This window comes from Megalobrama amblycephala, linkage group LG4 (genome assembly GCF_018812025.1).
Source record: "Megalobrama amblycephala isolate DHTTF-2021 linkage group LG4, ASM1881202v1, whole genome shotgun sequence".
NCBI lineage: Eukaryota > Metazoa > Chordata > Actinopteri > Cypriniformes > Xenocyprididae > Megalobrama > Megalobrama amblycephala.
The window spans coordinates 7,320,128-7,343,788 of record NC_063047.1 but is presented as its reverse complement, the minus strand read 5'-3'; the positions used below and the strand labels follow the sequence as shown (position 1 = coordinate 7,343,788).

At 36.0% G+C, this 23,661-nt stretch overlaps 1 protein-coding gene across 50 annotated transcripts in view; it reads left to right on the top strand.

The window, feature by feature from the left end:
* camk2b1 (calcium/calmodulin-dependent protein kinase (CaM kinase) II beta 1) overlaps positions 1-23,661 on the top strand; it is an 81,513-nt gene that overhangs the window by 4,877 nt on the left and 52,975 nt on the right. For 32 of the 50 annotated variants that reach the window (XM_048187100.1, XM_048187095.1, XM_048187111.1 and 29 more), the window contains exons 3-6: positions 7,051-7,110; positions 7,233-7,287; positions 9,356-9,421; positions 16,718-16,790. In XM_048187100.1, the coding sequence (XP_048043057.1) occupies positions 7,051-7,110; positions 7,233-7,287; positions 9,356-9,421; positions 16,718-16,790 (254 nt within the window). Of the gene's footprint in view, positions 1-7,050; positions 7,111-7,232; positions 7,288-9,355; positions 9,422-16,717; positions 16,791-23,661 lie in introns of those variants that run through there. The other 18 variants (XM_048187096.1, XM_048187094.1, XM_048187106.1 and 15 more) reach the window with 2 other exon arrangements.

Below are 23,661 nucleotides of genomic sequence, written 5' to 3'. Positions count from 1 at the left end.
AGAAATTAAAGTTTTTGATGAAAACATTCCTGGATTTTTCTCCATATAGTGGACTTCAATGGGCACCAAACAGTTGAAGGTCAAAATTAGTTTCACTGCAGCTTCAAATTGTTCAACACGATCCCAGATGAGGAATAAGGGTCTTATCTAGTGAAACCATCGCTCATTTTCTGAAAAAAATTAAAAATTATACAAGTTTCAACCATAAATACCCATCTTGAACTAGCTCTCTTCTTCTTCTTAAAACCTTAATTTCTTTTCGACTGAAGAAAGAAAGACATGGACATCTTGGATGACATGGGGGTAAGTAAATTATCAGGAAAAGTTTATTTAAAAGTGGACTAATCCTTTAATTTACTATTGTTTTTGTAATTTGCTTCTTTGTTCTTTTATATAGCCTAACACAAATAACTTATCAAATTTCTCATATTAGCCCATGCTCATATTGTCCACCTCTTGCCCACCTGTAGGCTACATACCATATGATATACAATGTAGTCTTGATTTGGGTGGTCAATCTGCATTTAAAAGTTTGAAAGGGTTTTAAATCTTCTAAATCAAGTAAAATGACTCAAAATAAAGTAATTTAAGCATACCAAAGTCAACTTGAATCATATAAAATGTAATTTACCAACATTAAAATTGTGGCCAGTGAAAATGCTGAGTGGCTAGTAACTTTGGAAAACCACTAGCCACAGTGGCTGGTGAGCAAAAAAGTTAATGTCAAGCCCTGATTGTCATAGTGCATATTCTGTAGGATAACCATGTCAAAGTCCAAAAAACCATGTCAGTAGTATCAAATTGTAGACGCTCAGAAATACAATCCTAGTACATTTCAAAGGACACTTAAAGTTCTACAACATGCTGAAAACTATATTTAAATCTGCTTCCATGGTTACTGTCATTGCCAAAGACATATCCAAACACCATGGCAATGAGAGAGAAACTACACCAGTGAAATGACAGAAAGTGATTTTCAATTTTTACGACATCCCGCTGTTGACTGAGGGGTGTAAATCTTTTTACGCCCTTCTGTCCTCCCTTCTGAAACTTGAAGCCAGCAGTTGCTTTGCCAAAGTATCATCCTCATCATGTCCTCTAATGGCTGTGTGGTCATTGTGGTGAGAATGTGTAATGTGGAGAACAAGCACTTGACATGTATTTGATTCCACAGGCGCTGAAAACCATTTTAAAATAGGCCCAGCAACATTCTAAATACAGAAACACATTGCTGTCTGATTGTGTGGTTAGAGGAAATCAAATTAAGGTTGGGAATGTAGTTTTTTTTTTTTTTTTTTTCGTTTTTTGAAGGAAAGACATCTTGGTTAAGTGTTACATTTCTTGATGCAGACAAGACTGGCCATTATAAACCTATCCAGGTCAAATTTAGCACAAAACCACAAGTCCCACCAAGGCTGCATTTATTTGGTCAAAAATACAGTAAAATTAGTGAAATATTATTCTAAAAATCTAAAATCACATTTAATTTGGTGAGCTTTTTTTATTATTTCTATTGTCAACTTAGCCCTTTTCTTTTATTGTAGATTTGTGTTATTGTAGCATTTTGTCACAAAAAGCAAGGATGATAAATGTTCACAGTGTTCGATTTGACATGCATTTGACAAAAGATGGCGCTGCGGTGGGTCATGTAGATTTGGAGTGACTGTCTTTAGGCTGAGAGTTACTCTGAGGAGAGAGAAACAATATGATCTGTCAAGGGGTTAGAAGGAGGGTGGGCATGAGAGAGGAAATGTGACCTAGATATACAGAAAGAGAATGAGTGGGAAAGAGAGAGAGAGGGGGAAGGAATCATCATGAATGACTTGGAGAGAAAGACGCACAAAGAGAGGGCTGACAGTGAAGGCACCTTTGGCTCTTGGCAGCTGTGTGTGTGTGTGCATGTGAAAAAGAGGGAGAGAACAAGCATAGTTACATGCCTGGAGCACAAGACTCTCATATGATCCAGAGAGATGGTCATCATAACCCTTGCAAAATGCACAAATATGTTCATGATGTGTCATAATGATAGTCTAGTCATCCAACAATGAACTAGTCTACTAGTTTATCTAAATTTTTCCACAAGTAGTTTTTAGTTTTTATATTTTTAGCATGCTGCTCTTCACTTGTACAGTTTAATATGTCACTTTTTTTAAAATTGTTTCTCTTTATAGCGTCACAGCTATATCCATTCATGTTTAGATGGGCGTCATTGTGTAAATCATGTTGCAGTTTTTTTTAGCGTATTGTCACTAGCGTAGTAGTAGGAACGTATTTTATGTATTGTATGTTTTTGATTGGACGGAGGCAGATCTGCTGAATGTGAACTTGCAGGGGATTGTTGTAATAAGGGGTGGGGTTTAAACAGACTAATGCCAAGTTTACACTACAGGACTTTAAACATCGGCAGATCGCTGTGCTGTTCAGACTACGTGACAGCTGTCACCCAACGACTTTATATGAAAATGGATGTTGGGAGGAAATTAGATTAAATTTTGAATTAAATTTAATTAAATTTAAAATAACCGTAAGTAACACATAAGTTTAAAACATTCTGGCTGACATCCCAAAGTTAAGGTGACTGTTATTTTAGAATGTTTCCCTTTATTGTTTCCACGACGACCCATCATGCTTGTCATGTGACACACCGCAGCCAGCCGGCCACACTGTATGATAGATGTATTGCTTTTCTCACCATCTGTGCAAGTGAGTGTTTTGTCATTTAAAAACCTATATAACGACCTTGATCTTAACATATAACGAGAATTCAACCATTTGTCTCGAAATACATGTAAACTGGGAGAACAATAGAGTGAGTGAGCTTTATAGTTACTTACACAGTGTGTATCTGATATGAATAAACATCAGCAAATTATATTTGAATGGATTGTTATTGCTGCTTCCAAAGACATCAGTGTATATTTCATTGGCTGTTGCGTCACGACACGTGACACCACTGGATATCGAGTCGGCAGACAGCTCCAGATATTTAGCATGCTAGATATTTGTCTGGCGTCAGCGGCGCGTCAACGAGCCTCTTTGATGTGTCATTGAGTAGTTCACACATAAAGATTGGCGAGTGCTGATCACCCACTGATTTTCCCCAGATTACAGCCCGACCTGTCGCCGAGCTCATTAACTTGCAAAACGGGCTTAAATCGGGCTTAAAGTCCTGTAGTGTAAACTTGGCATAAGTGATTAGAGAAGTCCGGCATACTGTACATCACGAGAGATGTCTAATGTTTAATTGGATTTTGATTAAAAATTACAAGGTCCAAAAGAAAAAAATGAAACATTCATGGAATCGTTCACAGTAAGATCAATAACATGCATTTAGAAAACAGATGAATTTCCATTTCATGGTAACTTTAAAGGGTTAGTTCACCCAAAAATGAAAATTCTGTCATTAAGTACTCACCCTCATCACTCCAAACCCATAAGACCTTTGTTCATCTTCAGAACACAAATTAAGATATTTCTGATGAAATCTGTGAGCTATCTGGCCTCCGATAGACTGCAACACAATTACCACTTTCAAGGCCCAGAAAGGTAAAGACATTGATAAAATAGTCCATGTGACTACAGTGGTTCAACCTTAATGTTATGAAACGACAAGTATAATGTTTGTGCGCAAAAAAAACAATATACAGATCCTAATTACACATGCGATTTCTTTCCATGCTGTTTACGCTCACAGGCATAACCGGCTGTGTTTGTGAACTTGGCATGTTTTTGAGATAATCTTGTGAGTATTTGATAGTTTATGTGCAGTAAAACGTGTAAGAGAAATCTGTTTAAAGGTGCCCTAGAACCAGTTTTTACAAGATGTAATATAAGTCTAAGGTGTCCCCTGAATGTGTCTGTGAAGTTTCAGCTCAAAATACCCCATAGATTTTCTTTAGTTAATTTTTTTAACTGCCTATTTTGGGGCATCATTAACTATGCACCGATTCAGGCTGCTGCCCCTTTAATTTGCGCACTCCCTGCCCCCCCGAGCTCTCGACTATAATATAGTGTATTTACAAAGTTCACACAGCTAATATAACCCTCAAATGGATCTTTACAAGATGTTCGTCATGCATGCTGCATGCATGCGTCAGATCATGTGAGTAAAGTATTTATTTGGATGTTTACATTTGATTCTGAATGAATCTGAGGCTGTGCTTCGTGGCTAAAGCTAACATTACACACTGTTGGAGAGATTTATAAAGAATGAAGTTGTGTTTATGCATTATACAGACTGCAAGTGTTTAAAAATGAAAATAGCGACGGCTCTTGTCTCCGTGAATACAGTAAGAAACGATGGTAACTTTAACCACATTTAACAGTACATTAGCAACATGCTAATGAAACATTTAGAAAGACAATTTACAAATATCACTAAAAATATCCTGTTATCATGGATCATGTCAGTTATTATCGCTCCATCTGCCATTTTTCGCTATTGTTCTTGCTTGCTTACCTAGTCTGATGATTCAGCTGTGTACATCCAGACGTCCTGCCCTTGTGTAATGCCTTGAACATGGGCTGGCATATGCAAATATTGGGGGCGTACATATTAATGATCCCGACTGTTACGTAACAGTTGGTGTTATGTTGAGATTCGCTTGTTTTTCGGAGGTCTTTTAAACAAATGAGATTTACAAAAGAAGAAGGAAACAATGGTGTTTGAGACTCACTGTATGTCATTTCCATGTACTGAACACCTGATACTGATAATGCATCTTGTAAAAAAGGGACATAATAGTTCACCTTTAAAGTAGATATTTTAGCTCAGAAATGAAGTGTGTTGTGATTTAAAGTTTTTATTTAAATTTGGTACACAAAGACCATTTTAGTTGGAGGGACCTCATTAGCTAGAGCGGAGCTCCATAGCTGGGTTGACAGTGTTTGGTGTTGGCGTTCAGCTTCATAAGTATGTGTGTAACTCAGAGAATGCACAGCAGCTGAGCTTAAGGTCAACGCACATCAGTGACAGACAAAAAGGGGGCAGGATTCCAGACCCAGCTAGTAGCCAATCAAGAAGCTTGTCTCTGTTTTACGGGTTAGTATGAGTAAGACGAGGCAGTGCCAAGCCATTAAATTATAAAATATGGCAAGGGTGAGAATAGGGACAGTGAAATATTCAACAATAAATAAAGGCGGAACATGATCAAATGGAAAATAAAACATACAGGCTAATTGGCTCTTCATATGGAACTCCACTGTGTGACCTTAAGTGTCAGTTGGAATAAATTTCAGATAAAGGTCAGATGACAAATTTTGTTTATACATTTGGTCCATATTATGACACTTAAGGTGCACTTAAAAATGCATGAATGTCTATGCATTGCATAACAAAGGATCAATCCATGTATCACATTTTTCAAGCAAAAATGTATTTTTTAAAAAAATTTTAGCACAATAGATAAACAATAGATTGATATTTGTGATATTTGTATGTATGTAATTTGTGTATGTGAATATAATAGATATTTGTGGTTGTCAAACAGTGGAAAAGTCACTAGAAAAATGGTTCAGTAAAATTAAATTAGTTCTGCCATCGTTTATTTGCCTTTTTGATTTGATATTTCGTGCAATCATGCAATGACATTCTTTTTTTTTTTTTAAGTGTGACAAATGTCTAGATCATGTTTGGGACCATCGTATATGCAACCTAGCTTTTCTGAACTATGGTGAATCTGTAAATGTAATATTATATATTATTTTAAATTATATATTTTTAAATTAGGTACTTTGATGTGAATGTTTATTATAGCATTTAAATGGTCAAATAGAAGTTTTCATGACTGTATCCTGTATGCTTGAATTATGTTGTGAATTCAAAACTTTCACTTACTACATCAAAAATTAGTTGTGAAATTTTGCAGACCTAAATGCCCAGTGTTGCAATTTTGCAAGGTTCCATTATACCCCAGTTAGTGTTGCACAATGTACACAATTAACTAGATACTGCTGTTAAAAACATTTAACATTTAATTAATTAAATTGTTGATGTCGCCTTCAGCCGTGTTTGTCATTAGGCGAAGCTGAATTTTAATTGCTTGTTGCCGTTGGGTTTAATTTTTCTGATGCGTCTTGAGGCTTTTTATGCTGCTATCAGTTTGGTGAGACATTAGACGCCCTTCTAAAGCATGAATCATACACTTAAGACATATGTTTTGTATTGGCCTAATCCATCTAGGGCTTGATGGGGTTTTAGTGCTGTCTCTGTCGATTTTCTCAAGCATCGAGCATTTATTCCCCTTTTTCAGTAGCACATCATCATCATTAGCATCCTCATTATTGTAATTAACAGCCTAGGCAGTGCGTTCTGTGTCCAGATGGGCCAGTTGGGTGCTCTTCAATAACCAGGGCTTATATCGAGAGGTTTGTAGATTTACATATAGATATATATGAGACATGGATAAAGACACACAGATGGCTGAGATCAGGCTTAGGTGACATTCAGGAGAAATATAGATTAGATATTAGCATGGCTTTCACTGTCTGAACCTTAAATCTAATCTGGACATTCTGAAGTAAAACATTGTGTTGAGTCTCTATCTAGCCACCCTCAGCTTAATGTTTGTGATTGCTGCCTCCTTTCATGTTTTTGTGCCAAATGCACAACACTTGACACAGGAAATAATAATGATGTAATTAAAAAAAAACAACATAATGGCATATCAGGTATGTGATGATGCCATTTCTAATGAAAACATGGCCTGTAACTCTGTATCTATATTGGAGCTATGACCACTGTGACATTTTTGAAGTTTTCTTTATTAAATTCTACCCAGTATTTCACAATATGTGAATTGCTCTTGGGTAAGGATGTACTGTATATTGGTACCATGTCAGTTATGGACTAATGTAGAGGTTTTTATTATTGTATCAGTCAGTATTGGATATGTATCGATGACAGATATTGTAAATTAATTGCGCATGTTCATTTTAGCTTATTTTTATATTTAGGTTATATTTAACAGATCTCAAAAGAAAGATCTATTTAATACAAAATAAAAAAAATCTGTTCAACACGTCCTATGTGTTTCTGTCTTTGTCCCTCAGACCATCAGAAGCTCGAACGAGAAGCTCGAATCTGTCGTCTGCTGAAACACCCCAATATTGGTGAGCTTTTTACCCCCACCACTTATTATCAAAAAAATGTACATTATTTAGATAGATGTTGTGTGATTTTGGTTCCTACAGTCACAATAAAACCTCATTTGCATTCTCCTTTTCTGTTTTAGTTCGTCTGCATGACAGTATATCAGAGGAGGGCTTCCACTACCTACTGTTTGATTTGTAAGTGTCAGTATACTTCCTGTCAGAATGTTCCTCCGTTTCCCGTCATCAAATTAGCTTTGACGTGAGGAACAGCGCATCTTAAAATGATTCATCCCTCATATGCTATGTGCCTCTGAAGTCTTTTATCAGCAGTTCATCTTTCTGCACTGTTAAAGGGATAATTCACGCAAAAATAAAAAATGCTCTCATCATCTGCTCACAACACCTTATGAATGCGAATGGAGTACTTCTGCCTTCAAGTCATGTTTGAACGTATTTAAGAGATGAGCACACATGCACCCCATAAATTGTTATTTATCATAGAAAGGTGTCACAATTGGCCAACACATTTATTATATTCTGACCAAAATTGCTTGAATGTACATCACGTTGTAATTATGATTTTTAAAATTCATAAGTAGGTGCTTCCCAAGAGGATTTTCTGCTGTTCTGATGAAAGTGGATAGTAACCAGTGGCTGCCAAACTCCAAAAAGGATTAAAACAAAGCAACATAAAGTAGTACAATGCAGTATGACGCATGTTCTGCAGTGTCATTTTAGTATTATTTACAGTATATACTATTATAGTATTTACTAATATTTTGAATTAGCTTTTATTTTTTATATGTTCAGCATTTATTTTAATTTTAGTTTAAGATTTAGCCATTTGTTATGGTCCTTTGTCAATTTTTTTAGTTTTATTATTATTATTTTTATTATTTTAGTTTTTTTTAAAATTCAGTTTTGATTTAATTTCATTTTAGTGTTTTTTAAAGTTTATTTTGTTCCAGCTTTATTTCAGGTACTGAAAACTTTTAATATTTTTAGTTTTTGTTAACCAAAACAACACTTGTGTTTTGTATTCCAAGTCTTCAAAAGCCATATTTTTTGTGAACTATCCCTTTAAGAATACATGAGCTTCATGACCTAAAATTTGCAACAAGTAAACTAAAACATGTTGATAATACATGTAATGAAAAGAATACTATATATTATAATGAGATGCACCGATACTGAATTTCTCCACCAATGCCGATTATTACCGATAGCCAGTTATTCAGAATATCTGCCGATCGGTACCGATAGTTCGATTTCTTTGAGGAAAAAAAAACTCTACCAACTAATGATGTACCCTCTCATTTGGTACTACATTACTATAATATTAGAGGTTAAAATTAACAACAGAGCCCAAACTATTATATTCAACTGCTATTCATTCTCGGATATAATTACACTCAAATAAAAACTGCAATGTTTGTATGCAACTCAGTTGCACATAAGGTAGTTTTCATAAACACTTGTCTTCATGACAAATTTATTCAAACATACATATATAATTAACAGTAAATAAGCTCCTCTCTAGTGTTTTTATAGCTAACTAAACATTGGATAACTTTCCCGAGGTAAATGCAACAAGTGACATAAGTGGCTCTTTACTGCCACTTGAACTGAGCTCCTACAGCAATCTGTCCCATCACATTTAAGAGCATCTAACACCATTTGATTTTTTGATAAAATGGGCGAAATTTGAAAGCTGAGACTTTGTTTCTTATCAAAATAACAAAGCACAAAACATGTTTGGTGTAAGGAAAAACCACTGACCTGGCAACCCTGGCTTGAACTATAGGTAATTCATAGGGTCAAATAGAGTCTGCTTTAATATATTTTTTTTAACAGTTTAACATTGTCACATTAACTTCGACAGTATGAGTTGCAATCAGACACATTTTCCCACCTCCTGTTATATAATTGTCCGTTAGTGAAAATAATTGCTTTTATAGGCCAATACATCGGTGTATTCATAATTATTATTCATATAATGCATTATAAAGTTTTATATTGTAGTATCTTCATATATTAAAAATACAGTGTTATCAGATGGGCTGTAATCAAAAAATTTGAATGCCTCCCCAGAAGCATGCTGTCTTTGAGAATCTTTGGTTTTCACAGTTTTGGCTTTCCTGAGAATTTTTGCATTGGATTCACATCTCCATGGAAACTGAGCTTGAGGAAGAGACGTGCACAAGGACAGGAATTCTGTTTGAATGATCAAATAGCCAGGGTGAACTTGTTTCCTGTGTTTTAGGGTGACTGGAGGTGAACTGTTTGAGGACATTGTAGCCAGAGAGTACTACAGTGAAGCAGATGCCAGGTAAGAATGCTTTTCTTAATGTTTTCCGTTTCTCTGTGCCTCTCTTCTACCCTTTCCTGTCCTCTCTCATTGGCCCTAGCTTGTTGCACCCAGTACCACCACATACATATTCACTGTTAGTTTGTTTTGCATTTGGAGGTGCTATTTGAAATAGCATCTACCACAGTGCAACACACAGATCTTGCTCTTTGTCCAGCGCACACACACTTGGGTGAAATATGACCTTTTGCCTAAAAAGGTGGCACGACAGAACTGGACACTAACATTGTTTGAGGAAATGAACTGTATGCTGTTGTGTGTAGTTCAGGTGCTTTGTGTGAACTATATAAAGTGCCTTAGAACAATTCTAGAGTGTTGCTGTTGTGTGTTTTGTCTAGATATATCTTTTTCCACTGATCTATCTCTGTCCTTTCATCATGCATTATGTCTCTCTCCCTCTCATACACAAACACCTGCTCAAACACGGACACAGCCTTCCTGCAGGCAATTTTTTGGCTATCCCCTACAGATCCACAGTGTGTGAGTGTGTGGTCGTGTGCTAGATACCAGGGTTTGCAGTATGTAGTTAAAGGTGTTAGTCCTGAGCATTATCACCTCTGTGGTGCAGCCCATATATGCAATTCATGCTGACTTTCCTGTGTGCATCCTGTGGGTGTGTGTAGCACATTCATTTGGGCAGTCTCTCTTGTGGGGTTTTTTGATCCAGTGCTTGAGACATAGTATTGTTAGTGTGGATGGGTGTGGCATAGCATAGCAGTTAAATGTCTGGCCTGGTAACTGGTAAAAGTGATAAAAGTTTAAACCCTGCAAGAGACGATACATAAACTACCACCATTTTGCCCTTAACACTAAACCTCAGGTTTCTTTTAGGTTAGTGCACGTGTGACATTTGACAAATGTATAGTTGAATATGTGTATATACTATATATATATATATATATATATATATATATATATATATATATATATATATATATATATATATATATATATACACATACATTTAAAAACCATATGTTTTACATATTAGATAAAAAAATTAGTGTAAATATATAGTATATATTTAATTTTTTATCTAAATATATAAGACATTTTTAAAAGTCTGCATTTATTTGATTCAAATACAGTAAAACATGTAATATTGTGAAATATTATTACAATTTTAAATAACTGTTTTCTTTTTAATATATTTTAAAGTGTAATTTATTCCTGTGTTGGCAAAGCTGAATTTTCAGCATCATTACTTCAGTCTTCAGTGTCTCAGATGTGCTACTTAATATTTTGTGAACAATGTGATACATTTACAGGTTCCTGAAAAATAGAAAGTTAAAAGAACAGCATTTATTTGAAATAGTTAGTTTTGTAACAATGTAAAAGTCTTTACTGTCATTTTTGATCAATTTAATGTGTCCTTGCTGAACAAATGCTTTTTCTTAAAAAAATTAACTGAATCGAAAATTTTTAACATTTTTAGTGAGTATTATAAAAATATAAAATAAATAAAAAAAAATTATGTATTTTTAAATAGTCATTTAAGGTTTGAGGTTTTATATAAATAAAATGTACAACATTAATACTTAAATAATACTGTCTGTGTAAGAAAAAGTGAATGTATATATATATATATATATATATATATATTTGTAATTTAGGTGCAGCATTTAATTGTCAACTGTTCTGTGCAAAATGAGCACTCAACTAGTCGATTACTTGTACACATCCCTAATACAATTGTTATTAAGGGTTGCCGGTTCAATATAAACCACAGTTACTGAGTCTCACTGTCTTGATCTGTCACAGCTATTAAAGTTGAGCAATGTGCTCTTGTGCCCAGCTGTTAGTTACCGCATTACACTTTAGCTGAGCTAAAGGGCAGTTTACACTTTTAAAGTGTACTTGCATGATGTTTACACTGTAATTACTGCAATTACATGTACTGTAGTATATTACACAGGGGCTCTTAAAATAGGTTTATATAAAGCACAGAGAGGCCTCTTGAGATTAAATTATAGGCCGATAACGGTGTCTGTCTGAATCAAGTGCTAGCTTCCATTCCCTAGATATCATTTTCAAATAAAATGCAGGTTATCACAGCACAGTTGTGAGGGTGATATTGCTTTTATACAACCTACACAAAAACAACAATAATAATAATATAAAATAAATGCCATTGTTTTTATATTAAATAATAATTATTACATGTTCATAAATGTTCATTATCCGAAATATCAGTTAGAAGTGGATTATTATTTCCCACTATAATCATTATAAAGTTGTAAAGGTGATGGAGAAATCAGATGTTTCTGTGTGTCTTTTGTGGGAGTGGATGCTGTTTCTTCTCTAGTGCTCATCTCCTGCTGACCTGCTTCCAGCCACCTGCTGTCTGTCCCTCCTCTCGCTCTCTTTCTCTTTTTCCATTCTTTCCATCTCTGTTGTTCTTTCTTTCACTCTAAATGCCCCTCTTCTTGTGAAGCCCTGCAGCCGTGCGCTGCCCCCTGCCTCCTCAGAGAGAGGGAGAAACTAGGGCTCCAATTAACACACATAATTAGGGCCTCATTTTTCTCCCCTCCTTTCTCCACCTGTCTCTCTTTCTGACTGCCTTCTCTCATTTATTCAGATATTCTAGCTCTCTCATTCTGTGTGTGAGGGTGTCACTGACACCTTCACCGCTGTGTTGTTGCTCTTGTTGTTGGATGTGTGACAGAAAGAGAGTATGACACTAATGTGAATAGAAACTGGCCCAAGTTTTAGTGATTGAAATCAGATGAAGGACTTCAATTCAATTCACATTTATTTATATAGGGCTTTTCACGATACATATCGATTCAAAGCAGCTTTACAAGAGAATGCATGTCAACATTACAATTTAGAGAATGCAGTTAGCTAATAATGTAATAACAATGTAATAAACTTCACTATTCATCTCTTATTCATGTTGTTTGTCAAGCTAGTCTGTTAAAACATTTGTAGTTTCTATAGTTCTATAGTTTTACCGTATATATGGTAAAACTAAAGAATATATATATATATATATATATATATATATATATATATATATATATGCATAAAAATAAAGATATATATTATATATATATATATTGTATATATTGTGATGTTCTTCCTTTAAATTCTATGTTTTTGTCCTAACCAGACGTGACAGTGGACAGCACTGATTGGTTTGTATTTCTGTGGTGTTGTGCTTATTAGTTCTGCCCACTGAGAAATAAGGATGCACCAAAATTATCAGCTGAAAATGCCTTTTTCGGTTTTTGGCCGAAAATATAAGCTGAAAACATGCTGCCCTGCCCCACCCCTCCATGTTCAGCGATCAGGTTTCACTCTGCGCAGCGTGTTTTGTAACTTTGCAAGCGGCTCTACATCCGAAGATGCACAACTCCGAAACGACTGCTCTATGTTCCGCTCCGTGTGCGCTGCGTTCTCGGCTCAAAATGTTCCTCTCTGTGTTTGCACTGTGCTCAGTGTTCCGCTCCATGTGTGCGCTCTCTGCTCAGTTGCTCGCAGCACAAACACTCCACACATGTACCATTCACGCTCACCGGAAAAGCAAAGTCCGTTTAAAGGTGGTACAGAGGATGTTTTGTTTTATACATTTTTGCAATATTACTTGAAACTGTCTTTACTAAGTAATAAAAGACTATTTATTAGGTGCACTGAAAGGAATATTATTAATATACATCATCTGTGCACGAGGTAGGGCCTTAAAAACATCAGCGTAAACGATTGGCCCTCTGGCTTGTCAATCACTGCCATTGTGAGAGGCGTGCGCGGATTGGCCCTCTGGCTTGTCAATCACTGCCATGACGATCCTTGTGAGAGTCGCGCGGCTGCGCGCTCTAGTAACTTTCCACACTCTGCATGCAATGTTTTTGTCAGGAGACAGGAGTAACAACTGCAGATTATGAGTTACCTGCGGTGAGTCCGACATAATGAATCCACTAAGTGTGTGCGCAGCTTAACGATTGTAAGGAGTTTTGGGAGGCGTTCACTTGAAATGAGCTGTGAAGGAGGGGGGTTGTTCTTCCGCATGCGCTCATTTCAAAAACTCAGTCGATGAAAACATCCTCTGTACCACCTTTAAATAAAATGCCCACATGAGATTTTTGTTTCTGATTGCAATAGCCCTACTGTGCTGTAACATGGTCTGGTATAGGCATGCTGGGTAACGCTGGTAAAATGACGCTATACCCTCTCGATCACTGATCCACTCCCTGCTGTCTACTCATGTGCTCTGATAATAATAGCTATGTAGGACTATATTTTGATAAGTTGTCAAAAAATAAATCTGTTAAATCTCATTTTGTTGCATAGAACTAAATGAAACTGTGGTTATTTTATTCTATTGGCTTGTATTTTTTAAAATCAGATTGAGTAAAACGATTGAATTTAATTAAAAAGTATAATAATAATACAATTATACAAAAAATGAATTTAAAATATGAAATGAATAATTATTAAAAAAAAGTAATTTTCAGTTTCAGTTTTCGGCCAAGTGCATCCAGAATTTTCGGTTTCGGCCCAAAATTTAATTTCGGTGCATCCCTACTGTGAAATCTCACTAGTCCAAAGTCTTGCCTGTCATAGCTAGTGCTGGGTGGTTTGACCAAAAATCTGTATCACGTTTTTTTTTTTTTTAAGATTCCTGCGGTTTCACTGTATATCACGGTTCTTTTCTCTGGACCTTTATTTTTGCATATTTTACTGTTAGGAGTACAGGGAATATATATTATATAAACATTGTAAGGACAAATAAAAATGAATTAAAAATTTTATCAAATCTGTTCATAAAGCTAACAATTTAGTTTAAAATGTAATCACAAATAATTTAATAATTTAATTAAATTAATGAGAAGTAGGCTACGTTTAACGTTTAGACGAAACTGCGGCGCTCATTCATACAGACTTCAGATTTCAATAGTTGATTCCATTAGTGTAAGAATGCAGTTAATAGAAGTCTGCTCTCTATACACTCTACACAGCGCTTCATGGCCATTGAATAGATACAGCAGCTGTTTCAGCTACACACCGGTTTGTCGGTTTTTGAAAAATACATATTGGTCTCGAAATTGAAACCGGTTTACTGCCCAGCACTTGTCATAACCATACATTAAGTAAGGGATAATCCACGGCTAGCCATGCATTAAAGGATTTTAATGCACGACGTAGAGGCAAAGAACCACCCGACGTGAAGCGGAAGTATAAAGACACTTAAATTAAATGAAAACAATTAAAAAAAAAAAAAAAAAGAAATCACTGTTTATACCTGCTCTGAGAATTCGCTTTTTGTCATTCAACGTCTTCTCCAAGTCTTCTATTTCGTCTTGTGCCTGGGCCCATTTCTCAAAATTGCCATATTCACCATACAAGTGAAACGATATGCAAAAATCATCCGTTTAGCCTACCTAAATAAACGCTTTCATATATGTCTCTCACTCAGTTTGCAAGCATAACTGTGTTACTATGGTTACCAATGTTTATAGTGGCGGATTAATTTCGATCTGTAATCAAACAGACTGGAACTACCTGTGCATTAAAAGGTTTTACTGCACACCTTCCAGCCAATCAGAATCGAGTATTTAAACAGACCAAGGTATAAACATCAAATATTTTGTGATTGTGTTACATCATGTAGCAGTTTCACATTCAGTGTGGACAGAAAAAAAAATCACTGGAAACTTGTCACATTTTGTCTGGTTGAAACATAGTGTTGATTGAATTTTGCCCACTCACAGTTTTGATCAGATACATTTTAAAAATCTAGCTGAGTACTAGAGTTACTCCCCTGAGCAGGTGGGCAAAAACACATATATAAAAACACTGGATAGTGAACAATTATGTTGGGTCAGGTATATATACACTATCGTTTGGGGGCAGTAAGATTTTTTTTCTTTCAAAAAATAATTTATTAAGCAAGAATGCATTACATTGATCAAATATGAGATTAAAGACATTTATAATGTTACAAAATATTTTATTTCAAATAAATGATTTCTTTTGAATTTTCTATTTATCAAAGAATCCTGAAAAAAATATTAACTGTTGATTAATAATGCCTAAAGAACAATCACTGGCTCTGTACCTCTATACCTAAACTCACTACTTCAGACTTATGTGCCCTCCAGAAGCTTGCGTTCTGCAAGTGAACGGCGCCTTGTGGTGCCATCCCAAAGAGACACAAAATCACTTTGACAGACCTTTACCTGGACTGTTCCCTGCTGGTGGAATGACCTGCCAAACTCAACCCTAGAGGCTTTCAAGAAACGGCTAAAGACGCATCTTTTTCATTAACACTTGACCCGTTAATACTGCCACTTATTATTCTATTACGTTTTGAATGTATCTTTTATTATTGTAAAAAGAAAAAAAATGATGTGCTAGACTAACTGGGACTAGTCACAGTAATTGCATTTTGTTGCACTATTGTTGATTTGATTGCTTCTATTGTTCTTCTCATTTGTAAGTTGCTTTGGATAAATGCGTCTGCTAAATTATTAAATGTAAATGTTAATATTTCTTGAGCACCAAATCAGCATATTAGAATGAATTCTGAAGGATCATGAATGAAGGATCATTCTGAAGGACACTGAAGACTGGAGTAATGATGTTGAAAATTCAGTTTTGCCATCGCAGGAATAAATTATATTTTGAAACAAATTAAAATAGAAAATTATCGGTTTAAATATTTACTGTATTTTTGATCAAATAAATGCAGCCTTGGTGAGTATAAGAGACTTCTTTTTAAAAAAAAAAAAAAATGCATCTTACTGATCCCAAACCCAAATATATGTACTATATTTGTGTGTATGGTGTTTGTGTGTGTGTGTACTTGTTCTTCAAAGACACTATATATTGTTGTAAATCCCCACACCCACATTTATTCTCATATTTAACACACACACGCTCACTCTCTACACCTGTTTCTCCTCACCTCCCTTCTACTCTCTCTCTCTTTCTCTCTCTCTGATGTTGTTCTTGTTGTTTATAGTTGCGTGTCTCATGTCTAAATGGTTCTGTCTCTTCACTTCCACCATTCACTCCTTTTAATCATCATTTTCATCTCCCTCTCTTCCCTCTCCTCTTTTACGTCACTCTTCCCATCTCTTGTGTATCGATCATTCCACCTGTCACCTTGCTTTCTCTCTCGTCTCTGCTCCTTTTGTTCAATGCACTGCCATCACTCCATCAATCGTTTGATTTCACTCTATCCATCCTCACATCTCCCCCACCTCTCATTCCCCCCCCCCCTCCTTTTTCTTTTCTTCCGTTTTGTCTTCACAGTCACTGTATCCATCAGATTCTAGACAGTGTCCATCATATTCACCAACATGACATAGTGCACAGGGACCTGAAGGTCAGTATGTAGCTCACACACTGCCTGTATATGGCCTGTCTGTTTGCCCCTGCTTGCTCCTGTCTGTGTGTCTGTAGCTGTAGCCTGTCTTGTCTGTCTGTTTGTATGTGTATGGCATCATGGGCTTCCCCTAATCCATTGACTGCCTTCCCAAACCTCCCGAATCCTTACTTCTTGCGCTTGATCTTTAGCTTGATGCTGTTGTTCAGATGATCAGAACTTTTAAGATGTCATGGGTATTTTTTGCTTGTGAGATTTTTAGTTTTTTATTTTTATTTCCTTGACTTACTTTTAAAGGGACAGTTCACCCAAAAATCAAATTCATTTACTCACACTCATGTTGGTCCAAACCTTCTTGACAGAAGAAAGGAAGTCAAACATATTTGGAATGACATAAGGGTGAGTAAAAGATAACAGAACTATCCCTTAAATTATATTTAAATTCTGTTACTGTGTATTCAAAGTTTCAAAGTGCTTATTTGTATAAACATTCTTAAATTACTGTATGTTAGAATATTCGTACCTGGTTTTCTGTGTCAAAAATGCTGGGCAAACATTTGATTGAGGTAGTAGAGCCCTATGAAATCAATTTTATTTTTTCCCAAATTCTGTTTCCTTTTTCATTTTTCTCTATTCCATTTTAATGGTTTAATTAAATTTTAATAAAAGCAAAAAATAATGTCTAATCAATAGAATTCTTAAAAAATTAATAATTTATTACATTTTTAACAACGATAATGCCCTATGAAATGTTTTTTTTTTTCTCCTGAAATTATGTGTCTGTTTTAATTTTCTGGATTCTGTGTTTTATGATTTAATATAGATTTATTATTAAAATGAATGCATTAAAAACTTTATCAGTTTAATTAATCATTGAAATGTAATGAAATATGAACAATTCCTTTTATATTTTTTGGCAAACTAAGTGCTGCAATTAAAACATGAAAAATTGTGTGATATTTCTTAAAAGTAATCTTAAATAATTAAAAATAATGTTATTATTATTATTATTACTTTTCAGAAGTACATTCTGTTGTACAATAGTGATATAATTAATGTCATAATTTCTTCATGTTGAAGCGAAAACCTTTGAGTTTCTGTGTGTATCCTACTTTTTTTTATCAAAAGAAATAGTGAAATGCTGTGAAGTGAACTCTCAGAGCAGCTCTGGATATGAAGTTGTTCAAGTTCATGTCCTCATATAGTGAGACGGCAGACACTGAAAACACCGAAAGGATCACGCATGCTTCAGTATGTGTGTACTAGACGAAACTGCGCCACTCATTCACACAGACATGCAGAACATGCAGATTTCATATGGCTTTTTGCACTTCTATATTATTATATATAATAGGGCTGGGTATTGACACAAATTTCATGATTCATTTTGAATTCTATTCACAAGGTTGCGATTCGATTTGATTCTGATTCAATTTGATTTGATTTGATATGGATTATTTTGGACACCCCTCACATTTTTGTAAATATTTTATTATATCTTTTCATGTGATAACACTGAAGAAATTACACTTTGCCACAATGTAAAGTAGTGAGTGTACAGCTTGTCTAACAGTGTAAATTTGCTGTCCCCTCAAAATAACTCAACACACAGCCATTAATGTCTAAACCGCTGGCCACAAAAGTGAGTACACCCCTAAAGCCGAGTTCAGACTGCACGATTTTCAAAGTAGTCGGGTCACTGTTCTTTTCACACTGCATGACTATCTTGGCCAGAATTCAGTCGCTGCTGTGTTCAAACTGCACGATGGATCGGCGACAGAAGGTTTCACACTGCATGACTTTACAATAGGAAGAATCGCCGACAACTCTGTCTGGCACGCAAACTACGTTTCACAACCAAACACACGCGAGATGTGACAAGGAAACAACGCGATATCACGCGTGCAAGACCGGAGTTATTATTATTATTATTAAAAACGGTAGCCCGCAAGAAGCTTGCAATACGAACTGCCTGTGCGCTGATTTGCAGCGAAAACAAGAAAAAGAAAAGAAGAATATGGAGGAGGATATGGTTGGGGAGACTGTGTATTGTGTGTTCTGCAACGAGAGTTGGAGGTAAATAAATAACTTTTCAATGTGCTGCTGTTGCGGATGGTCAAGCAAATGTTTGTGCTTTGTTTCTGTTTGATAGAATTGTAATGTTTATGTGTACGAAGCCATGCTTGCTGATATTGTGGTCTATAACTCCTCCCCGAACTCCCCGCTGCTCTGTATCTTGCTCTCTCATTGGCTGTCGGTCATCGCCGATGTAGTTTTCAGTCAGAACATTTTCACACTGCAGGATTTTGAATCGCCGACATGTCCAGATATTTAGCATGCCAAATATTTCACGGGTGTCGGCGACTCGTCGGCGATTCTCTCAGATCGCGTCTTTGCTCATTCACACTGCGTGATTGTCACTCGCGTGAACGAGCACCGATTTGCCTGTGATTTCGGGCATTTGTCGGCGATTTCTCAAAACCTGTCGGCGAGCCAAAATCGGGGCTAAAATCGTGCAGTCTGAACTCAGCTTAAGTGAAAATGTCAAAATTGGGCCCAATTAGCCATTTTCTCTCCCTGGTGTCATGTGACTCGTTAGTGTTACAAGGTCTCAGGTGTGAATGGGGAGCAGGTGTGTTAAATTTGGTGTTATCGCTCTCACTCTCTCATACTGGTCACTGGAAGTTCAACATGGCACCTCATGGCAAAGAACTCTCTGAGGATCTGAAAAAAAGAATTGTTGCTCTACATAAAGATGGTGTAGGCTATAAGAAGATTGCCAAGAACCTGAAACTGAGCTGCAGCACGGTGGCCAAGACCATACAGCGGTTTAACAGGACAGGTTCCACTCAAAACAGACCTCGTCATGGTCGACCAAAGAAGTTGAGGGCACATGCTCAGCATCATATCCAGAGGTTGTGTTTGGGGAATAGACATATGAGTGCTGCCAGCATTGCTGCAGAGGTTGAAGGGGTGGGGGGTCAGCCTGTCAGTGCTCAGACCATACGCCGCACACTGCATCAAGTTGGTCTGCATGGCTGTCATCCCAGAAGGAAGCCTCTTCTAAAGATGATGCACAAGAAAGCCCGCAAACAGTTTGCTGAAGACAAGCAGACTAAGGAACCATGTCATGTGGTCTGATGAGACCAAGATAAACTTATTTGGTTCAGATGGTGTCAAGCGTGTGTGGCGGCAACCAGGTGAGCAGTACAAAGATAAGTGTGTCTTGCCTACAGTCAAGCATGGTGGGGGGAGTGTCATGGTCTGGGGCAGCATGAGTGCTGCCAGCACTGGGGAGCTACAGTTCATTGAGGGATCCATGAATGCCAACAGAGCATGATCCCCTTCCTTCGGAGACTGGGCCGCAGGGCAGTATTCCAACATGATAATGACCCCAAACACACCTCCAAGACGACCACTGCCTTTCTAAAGAAGCTGAGGGTAAAGGTGATGGACTGGCCAAGCATGTCTCCAGACCTAAACCCTATTGAGCATCTGTGGGGCATCCTCAAACGGAAGGTGGAGAAGCGCAAGGTCTCTAACATCCACCAGCTCCGTGATGTCGTCATGGAGGAGTGGAAGAGGACTCCGGTGGCAACCTGTAAAGCTCTGGTGAACTCCATGCCCAAGAGGGTTAAGGCAGTGCTAGAAAATAATGGTGGCCACACAAAATATTGACACTTTGGGCCCAATTTGGACATTTTCACTTAGGGGTGTACTCACTTTTGTGGCCAGCGGTTTAGACATTAATGGCTGTGTGTTGAGTTATTTTGAGGGGACAGCAAATTTACACTCTTATACAAGCTGTACACTCACTACTTTACATTGTAACACAGTGTCATTTCTTCAGTGTTATCACATGAAAAGATATAATTTACAAAAATGTGAGGGGTGTACTCACTTCTGTGAGATACTGTAATGCTGTAAACTATACATGGAGTCAGTTTGTACTGCATTATTACAATATTGAAGGTTAAAATGACCTGATTTGTCTACAAACACTTAAATTACACTAATTAAGGAGGTTTTTATAATAATAAAGCTACAATACTAACTTAATTATAAGTAACATAATTATTTCTACTCCAATTCATTTTTTGAAATAAAAACATTTAAATGGTGGCTGTCATAAAAACTTGATAGATTTATTCAAACATGTATTAAATATTGAAGAACATTAAAAATTATAATGAATATGGAATATGGTACATATATTTAGCTAAATGCTCCTCTCTAGAGTTAATTTTTCTAGCTGACTAACCAGTTTATGGTCACTGAATATGGTTTTTCTGTGGTAAATATGACGTTACTTGACATTGTTTACAAGCTGTTTTATTGACGTCTTTCTGTGGTTGAAACCCTGATTGAGCAATTTACATGAGGATTTCGGTAAGTTGTACTTTATCTTTTAATGTACGTCCGGTTGTTCATTTAGTTTATTTCCCGCTGTAACTGGTTGTAAAGCGGAGGAGAGGATCATTTCACATGCGCTTCATGTTGCTGCTTCTCAGTTTCAGTAGTCTTTTTAGTACTTAAATGATGAACAGTATCATGAACTACCAGTCATTATCTTACTTGAAACAATGGTAGGTTTTACTGTAATTTCACAAGTATAATATTTTTAGATTTGCTAATTTTATTTTAGGATTTATTTATTGTTATTATTAATATACGATTGTTTAAAAACAACAGATGATCAGGGCCAATTATATCCTGTCAGTCAACAGGGGGCGGAAAAACGTGTTCAGACTGCAACTCGTGTGTGAAGAAAATCTCTCTTGTGTTGAATTTAGGGCAAGTTAACGTGACAATAACACATTAACTGTTAAAAAAATAGTGACTTAAAAGCAGGCTGTATTTGACCCTATGAATCACTTATAGTTCAAACCAGGGTTGCCAGGTTCACGTTTTTTCCACCAAATATTATTTATTGCACGTCTTTCATCCAGTAATCGCAAAGAGCTTTGTGCTTTGTTACTTGAGATAAGAAACAAATTCTCAGCTTTCAAATTCTGTCCGTTTTATCACTAAATTCAAACAAGAAATGGTATTTTGACGCTCTTAAATCTGATGGGACAGATCGCTGTAGCAGCTCAGTTCAAGCAGCAGTGCAGAGCACAAGTCCTTCTACTTTAATACAAGTTATAACTCGAAAAAACATGCATGAACATCAAAACGTATGTTGAAAGATACAGTACAACTTACCGAAATGTCTCATTTAATTGCTCAGTGTTTCACCCTTGGGAAGATGTCAATAAAACAGCTTGTGAGCAACATCACTTAATGTTGCATTTACCTCAGTCTGTTAGTTAGCTATAAATAAACACTAGAGAGGAGCTTATTCACTTTATTATATATGTTGTTTTTGAATACATTTGACATGAAGACAAGTGTTTATGAAAACTACCATAAGGTACCAGATGAGAAGGTTACATGTATAAAGTAGTTTGCAGAATTATTTGGGAGAGATTTTTTTCCTTGAGAAAAAAAGTTAGCCATTAAATTGCTTCTCTAGCTTATGAAGCATGGGAGAAGACTCAAATACTGTAACATTTAGTGATGTTAGTACAGGAAGCAAAGCTAATATTAGAAAGTGCAGCACAGTGATTTTCAGTACATTTTTAGAAATTTTAATGTCCACAGCAGTTCTTTCGAGTGGAGATTTTGTGCTGAAACACAGTGACACTTCCTGTCTCCCCCCAACACACACAAAATCACACACTCATATACACATCTTCTCATGCAGACCAGCCATGATCAGCAGCTGACACTGTGGGAGGTGTGAAGAAACACACACACGTACACGCACTGATGAATGCACAAAACCGTACATGTTTTTTTTTTTTTTTATAAATATATCCCTATATGCGTTCATATGTTTAAAGGCAGAGTAAACAGACAGATTCACTCTCAGAAATGGCTTTATGCAGAAACATTCTGTCTAACACTTGCCGTGACCATATGTCAGGCTCCATGGTCTTTTAATGGGAGACATTTAGAAAGCAAATGCAGCACTTTAATTTACAGCCCTGAACTTTACTGCCATGCCAGAACTTTACACACATGCCAGTAAACTCATGCAGTGCACACTGCACATGGATAATAATAATCACAGCTATAACCTTATTTATGCAGCACTGACCCTACCGGGAATGCAGTTCAAAGTGCTGTATTAAAGATTAAATATGGTCATTAAGACTAGATTGCTTTAAATAGTTTTATGTAATTCTAATAATTTATACTGTGTTTTGCCGTTGGAGGGCAGAACAGAATGACAAAGTCATTTTCCAGTATGTGTTTTTTTTTGCCGATTAAAATTGTTTTAATTTAAATTTGATGGTAAATTTGCAAATTGTTTTAGATAATGGGTCTAGTTAATGCTAATTGGAATGTCTAAAATAACTTGATTGACAGTGTCAGAAGCAAAGCTTGAATCCAAAAGAAAAAAAAAAAATTTAAACATTGATCCTATGCATAATAGTCTTACAGCTTTTATGCAAATGGCACAAACTCTGAAGCCTGACTGCAAAATCTTTTACATGTTAATATAACAATTTTAACTTTTCTTTAGATTTCTTAAGATAAAAGAAAACTATATTATCTGTATAATTAGCTGTAAGGCATTTCATTTTTCAGGAAAAAACTTGTAATAATTCTATTGAAATAATTGCCTCTTTGATGCTTGGTAATACACAATCTTTCAAAAGTTATGGATCAGATTCCTGAATGTTTTTGAAAGTCTTTTATGCTCAATAAGACTGCATTTATTTGATCAAAAAATACAGAAAAACAGGAATATTGTGAAATATTATTAAAATTTTAAATAACTTACTCCAGTCTTCAGTGGTTGTGCTGCTTTTTTGTGGAAACC